The 10,931-nt window shown below is 39.6% G+C and overlaps 1 protein-coding gene across 1 annotated transcript; it reads right to left on the reverse strand.

The window, feature by feature from the left end:
* Positions 1-309: 309 nt before the first annotated feature.
* On the reverse strand, positions 310-9,940 carry hrh2b (histamine receptor H2b). Its single transcript, XM_049592829.1, has 3 exons — positions 9,825-9,940; positions 3,118-3,969; positions 310-2,957 (listed from the first exon to the last, which is right to left on the reverse strand). The coding sequence occupies exons 2-3, from the start codon at positions 3,817-3,819 to the stop codon at positions 2,496-2,498; spliced, it is 1,164 nt and encodes a 387-aa protein (XP_049448786.1). The 5' UTR covers positions 3,820-3,969; positions 9,825-9,940; the 3' UTR covers positions 310-2,495.
* Between the last annotated feature and the right edge of the window lie 991 nt (positions 9,941-10,931).

The following is a 10,931-nucleotide window of genomic DNA, read 5'->3' on the forward strand; positions in this document are numbered from 1 at the left end:
CTTTCCAGAAATTATGACCTAGTGAGTCAAGATAATCCACAGACCTTGTTGTGAGCAGTTTTATGTAAGAACTACTTTCTTTCTACCAAAGTACACCCATCAACTGTATCACAGCACAGAGGGAGGCGTACAACTACCGCTGGGCTAGCTAATGTTACAGCTCTGCTGGTTGGATGCCTTTAATGTTTACATCTCTCGCTTTCACAAGCACGAGCCTCTCGTCCATGAGTAGATGCACGCTTCCTTCCTGGTACAAGTGGTGCGTGTATTTTGGTAGGAGGAAAATAGCTTCCACATGAAACGGGTCTGAGGATCATCTTCAGAAAGTGATTCATTATTTCTGTAAAGGGACATTAGCCCCTTTTCCACCGCAGGAACTTTTATCAATTACCTGGGATTTTGTGTGTGTGTGGGGGGGTGGGACTTTTCAGATTACCCGCAATTCTTGAGGGGCGGGGCTGTTTGCTGAAGAACGCTGATTGGTGGACTCACACTTGCAGCGTTCCACACTTCCTGGCACGGGCAGCTGCTGCAAACTTTATTAAATTTCTACAAGCTTCACTTCGTTTGTGTTTTGATTAAGGATGGGTACCGAAACCCAGTACTGAATTAGCCCCGGGGCTAAATTATCAAAGACCGTAGTATTGATCAGCGCTAACGGTATCGGTTCTCCTCTGCTCTCTGTTCCGGACACACACACACACATCCACACATACACCGACACGACACGGTAACCGGTGAACAGCTGAACGGCCGCGGTGGAAACGAAGTGAACATAACTCGAAAATTACTTGAGTTGACGGCAACTACACTTGTTACTGTAAGCGAGTAAGAAGCCAATACTTTATCAATACATGTGTTCAGCAAGCATGAACATGTAAACATGTAGACAGCGATATTCAATATGCTCCATCCACAGTCTCTCATCCACCGTCACTAACGTTATGTTTTACACAAGGACAGCAAGATAGTTCAGCTGATAGCGAATTGTTACTAACAAGCTCAAATGACAGCAGTCTGTATGTAGGCTATCTTAGTTTGACACTTATCTTAAAATACTTTCAAACTTAGCTGCTGGCTGAGACAAACAGCCCCAACTCTCTACACCAGCACTATGTTACCAGTAAACAAGCTGGTGAAGCCAAATACAGGGCACACACCGAATCATCTTCGTCATCACGCTAATTTGAATACATTTTCCAGAGATTTGAGGTGCGGTGGAAATGCAAACCACGCAGATTACCAGTTCTTGGAAATGTTGGTGGAAAAGGGGCTATTTCTGTTGAGTTCATCAAATGAATTTTTTTGTGCTTTGAGCGCCACAAGCTGAGTGCCATCTAGTTCGATGAAGTTTAATCCCCAAAACTCTGCAACTCACACCAAAACAATCCAGATTGATAAATAGCAATAAAGGTATTAGCAAAAATATATATTTTTGATTTGGGGATGAACTTTCCTTTTAAAAATACGTTGGACTTGTTATGAACAGCTTTATTGATTTGACTTCATTAATGCAACCAGTCCCCATCATAACTCAGAGGGTTACGCCAGGGCCACACTGCCCGCGGAAGCGCAGCACACCGAAATTCTCGCGCGTGCCGGAGCACCTCCGTTCACATCAGATGCGCATTTCTCCACGCCGTCGAAAAGCGATTCTGCTCCCAGCTCTTGTTTTTCACTGCCTGGCTTGTCAGATTCGCTCGCGGCTCGCGCAGAAAATAGACCAGACGCCGAACTGATCGCACACAGTCGGTTAACATGGGCGCCGAAAGGAAACTGCCTTCTCTTCTCGGCGCTTCGAGGCTATTCGCGGCGCTTCCGCGGGCGGTGTGGCCCTAGCGTTAGAGTGTTAAAAGTATCCACAAGTAATACAAAAAAATCCTTTTTAATAAGGGAAAGTTTGGTCGAGTTTCAGGTAATCTGCTGAAACATCCAGGAAGTCCTTAAGGTCCTCCTGCTTGGGTCAAGTCAAACATAGACAATTTGTACATATCAAACATGCTGGTCACTCATTCACTCTCACTGGCAGGGTTGAGGGGAGAGAAAATAAACCATTTGCAAAATTTTAACCACCTGTGTCTCCATGCAGCTTACTGGGACACTTATTGAGTCATCTATTCACTCCACTCAGCTCTGCTCTGCCTGCTACTGTCTACTTTAAAATACACGGTCGGTGTCTAATAAACAGACATTGTCATCATCATGATTATATCTGATCATAAGCGCTGGGCACTTTTAAATTAAGCACATTGATTTGAGTCATGTATTTTTTTTTTATCCACAACACAAACAAAAAAATCTATGTACATTCATCATATTGTGCCTTGAATTTTACACAAGTATTATCTTTGGCACTATACACTAAATATCTAAGTGATACTGTAAATGGTTAGCTAATCTGGAACTGTGACTTGTGGAAAAAGTTTGTAGCTTACAACATTTTGTCTACAGTCCAGCAGTGGAACTACAGATACATGGCGTTTTACCTTGGCTCATCAGGGACCATTCCTCTCATATGTGAGGCTCTTTCCCTCAGTTTCTTTATTAACTGTGTCTTTATGTTTCTCAGACTGTTGGAAAACCCTTTGTCCGTTACTAAAGGTCAATCGTTTATGCACAGACACACGGGTAAGCTGCAGTTTTCTGTGAGACAGTCTTCTACAGCGAAGCAGCTCTCCATAGGCCCTGCGGAAATCCCTGTTGAAGGCTGGATACAGGATGGGGTTAAGAGCTGAGTTAAAATAGCCCAGCCACAGCACCACAGAGTTAAGTGTATTAGGTGGGTTTGTCTTTTCCCTTATGCCCATGCAGGTGAAGAAGGTGAAGTAGGGGAACCAGCAGATGACAAAGGCCCCCAGCACAGCTGCCAGGGTCACTGTAGCTTTGTGCTCTCTGGCGATGGCTGCAGTTGATGCTGTGCGTGCAAATGATGGAGTGGCAGCTTGAATACGCCGCACCTGAAAAGGTCAGTTAAGGAAAGGTTAGAGAGAGACAGAAAATGAGGTGAGCTCACTCACTGATCTGATGATAGGATTTAATTCAGCACCCGGTGAATATGACTCTGTGACCTTTTATATCCCACCTCAGCATGTTTTCCAAAATGAAATAAACACTGACCTGTTCTCGTGCCACTCTGAATATGCAAAGATACATTCCACACATAAGCAGCAGAGGCAGGTAAAATGTGCCAAACGTGTAAATGAGAACATAGTTGTTATTCCATTCAAACTGGCAGTAGCGTCCCTCCTTGTCCTCATCCCCCATGTCCCAGTCCAAGTGTTGCACTAAGTAGTCCGCTGTATTCCAGCCCAGGTGGATGGGCACAAAGGACACAGCTAGTGACAAGGCCCAGATGGCGATCATGGCCAGTGTCACCCTTAGAGGAGTAACTCTCCGGGAGTAGCTAAGGGGAGCTGAAATAGCTAGGTATCGGTCCACACTGATGGCCAGCAGGGTCAGGATGGAAGATGTACACAGCATGACATCCAGTGAGATGTAGATGTTACATAGGGCTCCTCCGAGGGGCCAATTCCCGCTGCGCAGCTCCACAGTGGCGGAGAAGGGCAGCACCAGCAGGCCTAGCAGGAGATCTGTCACTGCCAGGGACACCACAAAGCAGTTAGCAATGCGCCACAGTCGGCGACTGAGCCCCACAGCCAAACACACCAGCACATTCCCACCAATGGTCAGAATGATGAAAGACACCAGGACCAGCCAGCGGAGAGCTGTGGAGATCATGGTGACCTCCTTCTCAGGCACAGGGCCACTGAGACAGTGCTGCTGTTGGTATCTCAGTAGAAAATGTTTACATAAGCTCATCCACTGCCAGTTCACTCTTCCATCAGGCAATTCTTCACATGGCTCTTTTAAAAAAGGTAACCAGTTCAAAAGAGGTCACAGAGTGTAAAGCACTTCCCAGACATCTCTTTTCTCACAGTGCCAGTGCTGTAAACTCCCTGTAAAACTTGCCTGGTGGAGAACAAGAACAGTGGTTAGTAGCTGAAAATTCATGTTATCATTTAAATGACTTTTTATCATTTGTGTATTCCAAAGTAAAGCATGGTAATCCTTCTGACATTTAAGGAGTCTGAGTGCAGCTGCCAGTTAAAGGTCAAATGACCACAAATAGTTACTGAGCAAATGACCTACCGAAAAAGAATGAGCAAGACTTTAGGACATAGTTTTCTTATTGGCTTCTACAAGGGAGTGTATAAAAATCCTGATTTTGCAATTAATATAATTATAGTCTACTGTGTGTTATCCAATCTATGAAGAAGCAATGTTGGCCAAAATACCTCTGAGATATTATCTCCTAACATAGGAGGTCTAAGAAAATACCTCTTAAGTAGGAGAAAAACTTTTGCTTTGTGTAAGTTTACTTAAGTTTATTATGTCACACATCCTACATAAGAGATGATATCTCCTATGTAGAACATAATTTCTCCTAGGTAGGAGATAAACTTAGACTTATCTGAATTTATCTTAATTAATTTCCTATGTGGGAGATACCTCCTACATAGGAGATAAACTTGTTTTGCCAGTGTTGCCTGCAATTTTGATTTTCACTTATCCTCTTTGGGCTTCCAAAAATACACTAAAATACACGTTAAAAAAACTGAAATAAATCAGCTTGTTAAATAACACAGTAAATCAAATCAGAAAACAGGCTATATCCTGTAAGTGATGTAAGCTTTATTAATAACTCTTTGTAAATGAATGAATGCATGCTGACAATTGTTACTGCAGTGTTCTTGGATAGTAGATAGTAATTGTAACAGATGTACAGCCTGATTGCATATGTTTTGTATTTAGTCTCAAAGTTGGATGCTAGAATCTACATTTATCTCCAGAATAAGGATAAATTAGACACATTTATGCAGGGTTGGCTCATAAGTGGTGTCATTTGTAGTTCAGCTCTCCCTTTAGTCTTTACTCTTCCTACTGCTCTTTCGGGAACTCCATCCCAATTTGACCAAGTTCCAAATAATACAGGTGAATATATGCTGTATATACACCTCCATCCATCCAAACTGTAAAGGAAACCATGAAAACAGACACAAACATGTACAGGCTATCACATACAATACGTTCCACTTACATACTGTCTTTTTAACTGCATAAAGTTGCAATACACCCACAAATTAAATGGGTTAACATCCTCAGTACAACAGCATTCTTGTGCTTTTGTTTGGACCAGCTGTCTTTTATTTCTGTAGAATAAATACATGTCATGTTTGCATGTCAGCAACACCAGTGGCACTATCTGTTACAACACTTAAGCAGATTCATGGACATTATTAGTCTACCTCATGGAATGGCAGGGCATTATAGCTCTTGCACAATCTATAGAAGAATAAATGTTGTGTTCTAACATGATATCTGCACGGCTTAGTTGGCCTAGAGATACATGTGACACAAGTAATGGACCTGGATGATCAGCAGCACAGAGAGACACAAAAAGAATGTGCCTTTTTATAAACATATGTTGACACTGGGAAGCTGTCCCCTAGAGATGGGAAAATTTACTAGAGAGCCAGAGCATTTGTTAAAGCTTGGGCTGCGCTCTATTGTGCATCACTGTCAGGCTAATTCAAGACAAGATCTTAAAAACAACCATAAAACATTCTGCCACAGTCTAGGGAGTAAAGTAAACAAATCTGAGCTCTCCAGTGGAAAAAAAAAGGTAGATTCCTGTGTATCCAACCACATATCTTTGTTTGAAAAAGGAATTTGAGACATTTCATTGGCTCCTTTCAGGATGTTAGAGACAGGAATATTTATTCACTGATGAGTTTGCATTCTCAAAAAAAAAGAAGAAGCTATTTTCTCTTTTCAGAAGGAAAAAACAGCTGAATACTAAACTCACAGTATGTTTGAATGAGTAAAATAAGATCCATCTGGATCACCAGGATGGCGTTTTCCTCTGAGGTGTTCTTTCGAAGCCCCAGCTGTCGCGCCTTGCGGGGAAGCTTAGCTGTTTTCTTTCTTTCATTTTTTTTTCAATCATCAGACTGCATCCTAAAATCACTAGTCATGCATCCTCAATGGGTAACTTTATTAATAAACAAGTAAAACACATTGGCAGTAACAGCTAATATCATTCGGTTAAATCAATTCTGTGTGTGTTTCATATTTCATGGGTTAGGGTTAGGTCAAATAAAACAAATGCAAACACTATAGTGATACGCAAAATACACTTTATTTATTGATAGATCATGATTATGAACTTTAATAGGTGTCTTGTCGCTCTGTGTTTAAATTGTGTTTACACTATGTTTATTGTTTACTGTGCTGTACCACAGTCTAAGTCTATTAGCAGACATAGAAGAAGTCCAGTTTTAACTGTCTGAGACTGCTGTTTGACTGTGTATACATGATGCATGTTTGAGTCTGTTGTTTTTACTTTGCTATCTGCTTCCTTATTATAGTAAGGCCATCTGATGTAGTACTCCCATAAAAAATAGATGACACCTGGCATGGACCAATGGTTCTCAAATTCCCTAATTAAGGTTTGATGATTATAAAGCAGAGACAACAGTAGAGTGTTAGTGCCGATAGGTGGTACTGTGCTTAAGAGGCTACATTGTGCAAGAAAGATAATCAGTTACTATAATACTATTTTTATCACTGTAAATATGTGAAATTACTTTTTATTCTTTTAACAACATTTCAAAAGCAAACATGAAAAAGTCCTGATGAGCCATATGATGTGAGAAAGTGCCTCAGAGCCTCATTCAGCTATAAAATGTTTGAATTTGAGGAGCTCAGTCACACATTGAGGTTTAGTGGACTGCTTATACTGGGATAAAGATGCTGAGTGGAATCTAGAGCTGAGGTTGAATCTAGAGCTCACTGAAGTCTTTCTACAGATCAGAAAGTCAAATATTCACAGCATTGCCTGGTAACTTGGTGCTGTGTGTGCGCTACCTGATATGTGTGTAAAACTGTGCAATCTTTCCACTGCTTTAATATGTATGTTTATGGCTGCAGCCATTGTGTTGGTGATGTAACATTCTATACGCTTAAGAGTAGCTTAATATTGCCATAAACCTTTTATTTGTTGTCAATATGTTGTCTGACTGTAATAGTTACAATTGACTCTAAGTTGTTTGCACAGGCTGCAAAGTGTCGCATATAGACATGGAAATTGTTGTTGGTTTGGATAGAAGGGGTCATGTTGCTGACATAGTTCCTCCTCTGTATATTTAATGCAATTTGTTGTAGCCTAAAGACATTCTTTAATTTAACAATAGTGTCACATTTCATTATAATCACACATCAGCTAACTTCTCTATCATCTCAAAACACACAAGCAATAGCCTATTCTAAATGGTTATGGTTATATAGGAGGTTATGGTTATATAGGAGGATATCAGTACCTCCAACTTTATGACACTTGATAAACAAAAGAATATGTCAAATTAGTACAAACATACGGATTAGCACGTTCTTTCATCTGCTTTATCTTTTGTTTTATGACAATGTTTGTGACCCTATTCAGGCTCTTACAAATTCAGTACTGTCCCTGCTGTGACGACAGTTAAGATAACATGAAGTGTTTACAGAGACAATGATAAGAAGAGCGGATATAATGTTACGATGTTTACGTTAGGGTGGAGGAAATTATGGGGGTGTTCAAGTAATGATTTGATGATAAAATGATGCATTTAATGAATTAAAACAGAAGCTTTGCTTTATTATATTGACTGACAGAATGATTTTATATATCTTCATATACAGTCTAAAAGAGTACACCAACCAAGTGGAAAGATCCCATGTTCTGTTAACTGTAACTGCCACTGACATTCCCAGCTATGATGCTTCACTTGAGGTATGCAATGCAAAAAGAAATCAGTTAATCAAAAGTTACACATTTGTTTAATAATTGACCCACTGTGCTCAATAGTTTAAGAGCTCATCATCACAGATGAAGATTCTACCTTGTTTCCTCAAGCTCTTGGTTAGATAATTCACAGAAGCCACTGTTTCGGCTGTACCAGGCCATTCAGAGAATTCAAGGTTTTAATGTAATATTGTCAATGGATTCCCCTCAGGGATAAACACTTCTTGTTTCCATGGTGACTTTGTTTTTTCAGCACTGACAGAGTTTAGTCGAGCCGTGTCCCTTGTCAGTCTGCTGCTCTCATTTAGTGCAACAAGAACCAGGCTTCCCTGGCCATAAAGAGTCAGAAATAAAAGCAACTGATCCGTGTTTGTCCACTTTCATTTTGCTTTGTTGCCAATGCACCAAAAGATTATGGTAACACTAACACGTGAAACACAACACCATACTGTAGTACCATGATGAGAACCTGAGATCATTTTACATTTTATTGCATAATTAATTTGCTTGCATCCCAAATAGTCTTTGTCGCAAAATAATCTACTGTAATTTTCTTCTAGTGGGAACAATGTACCATAAAATGCATATGTATGTGCATGAATACATACTGTATGTTATCACTTAGTATAAGCTAAGTAATATTATTTATAATAATATATTTTCTTGCTGTTATCTACAGTAAATATATGACTGTGTGTCTGTTTGACAGCTGTTCATATAATAGAAGTATATCTGCACACAAAGATCAGAGAACCTAAATGTCCCTCTCCTGTCAGGGAATATAAAAATCCCCTGCATCATGGAACAAATTAAGTGTGGCTGGTGAGGTAGATGAGTCAACAGTGTGTGATAACACTGTGGCAAAACATCCGGCCCAGTGCGACACAAGGTGGGCCAGCTTTGTAGATCAACAATCTAACAACATGTGAAAAGTGAAACCACTCACAGCAGTATACTGAATCCATTGGCAATTTGCCAAGGAGAAGTAATGATTTGTGTACTACTCTTTTGTTTTGTTTTTGTTTTTTTTCTCTGCCACAAACTGAAGGAAGGACATTTTTTCTTCCATTGTCTTATCTGGGATGTGCTGTCCCCATTAGTGGACCATGTTTCAGCAACACAAACTTAATTGTTCTGTAGCTTACTGGAACAACTCCCTTATGATTGCTAGTAATCATATCAACCACCCATGCCATCACGTTTTTACTGCAACAAGTCAGTAAGAGATTATGATGCAATTTAATGACTTATAAAACATTTAACTTTGAATTAAATACTAATTAAACAACCATGAGCCATAGTAAAAAAAAAGTCAGATTTGGAATCTGTGATATACAGTTTCAATACAGTATATTTTAATACTTAATAGATATAACTGCACACATGAATACATATTTTATAAGTCTTTCAGTAAGGAATATTACACAAAATGAAAAATTAATCTTAAACCTTGCCTTCTGTCCCACATGCGGCCCCATACTAGATCAAAGTAGCTTAAACTGGGTGACAAACTGACGATCCAACATCACCATCTTTGTCCAACAATAAACCCTGACACACTCTCTCCTACATAGGGCTTGAACCTACAGCTATGATACCTATGTGCAGAACAATTAAAGTGAAACCACCAAGCCAGCATGTGCAATTATGTCCTAATTACACATGCAAAAGCAACTAGTTTGACAAAAAATATACCTTGTCTGAGGTGAAACCACAGTGCCTTGCTGCTTGATCAGGACTAAAGCACACACCCACATGCTCGCTAATATCATGTGAGTGTGTTACCAGAGAAAAGGAGACATAGATGAATCACTAAGCAACACTTTAATATATTTATATACATAACGTATCTGACACTTAACCCAAACACCAAACATGACTTATTGCATGAATCGTCATCCTTGTAAATGTCTTAAATGTGTGCTTGGTCAACCCTCAGTGTAACTTCCCAAATAAAGTTGTTTAAAGCATGTTGACTCACCTCACATGGTTTGTCCTAAATGTCCGTCAAATCCCAACCTTCTTCGCATGAATGCTCTCCTCTGCTTCCTTGATCCTGCTTAAGTGTAAACTTACTCTCTCTCTCCCTCCCTCCCTGGCCGTGTCCTCACAGACATGTGCAGACAGACACATGTAACCTGCATATGCACTTTAACTCCCTCTAGTGCATCCATTCATCCATTGCCCATGAGCTTTGTTACTGTTGTTTTAGCTTAAAAATGCATTTACTCTTACAATAATGATATTTTCAAATTTCAAGGGCCTTGACATTATCTTAACAGGTTAAGGCTGCATTTAACAAATAAGGGTTTTTAGCAACCAGTCATCACCTCATGTCTTCATTACATGTTTGTTTAGCCTCTTTATTTTGCCTATGTGTGGACATTAAGAGTGTACGTTAAGAACATAGTTAAGGTAGGGGAGAGTGGAACAAGATGAGCCACATTTTATACTACTGTGCATGTACATACCAGATGTTGGGTAAGTCACACATGTGCACGTCCCAAATTACTGTGGTGAGAATAAAGCAAGTCAAGTCGAGTTCCTGCTTCAAGTCAAGCTAGACAAGTCATGTCATATGAAATTCCAATGATCTGATGAATCTGGTCAAACGTTAGCTTTCTAGCTAACATTTGACAAGCCAATAAGCTAATAAGTCAGCCAAAAAAACACTTTTACATACCTTCCTTTGTAGTAACCAATGAGGTTGTTTGTTATGGTGGTAGTGTTACTGATTGTTGAGCTGCAGATCTTGCAAAGTGCTGTTTTCTTTTATTAACATGTCAACATTACTACAGCATGTGGCTGCCACACTAAAAAAGAAAAAATGGAGCAGAATCACATAATAACGTGAAAAGTTTTTCCTGACAAGATTTTTTCACATTACAAAAAACTTATTGTAGTAACAATATACTATTATCTTGTTACAACATGAAACATTTTACATAACATACATACATAAGATAAATCATCATCGTTCTTTTTTTTTTGTTATAACATGGTAAGTTTGTTTGTTGTAATAACGGGAAAATATTTTGTTATAACTTGAAAAATATCCTATTATAACAATAAACTTTTCGGGCTCTAG

This window comes from Epinephelus fuscoguttatus, linkage group LG12, assembly GCF_011397635.1.
Source record: "Epinephelus fuscoguttatus linkage group LG12, E.fuscoguttatus.final_Chr_v1".
NCBI lineage: Eukaryota > Metazoa > Chordata > Actinopteri > Perciformes > Serranidae > Epinephelus > Epinephelus fuscoguttatus.

Coding starts and splice junctions, on each gene's coding strand:
- hrh2b (XM_049592829.1), bottom strand. CDS start 3,819: ATGAGCTTATGTAAACATTTTCTACTGAGATACCAACAGCAGCACTGT. Junction 2,958..3,117: donor TCAGAGTGGCACGAGAACAG/GTCAGTGTTTAT, acceptor TGACCTTTTCAG/GTGCGGCGTATTCAAGCTGC.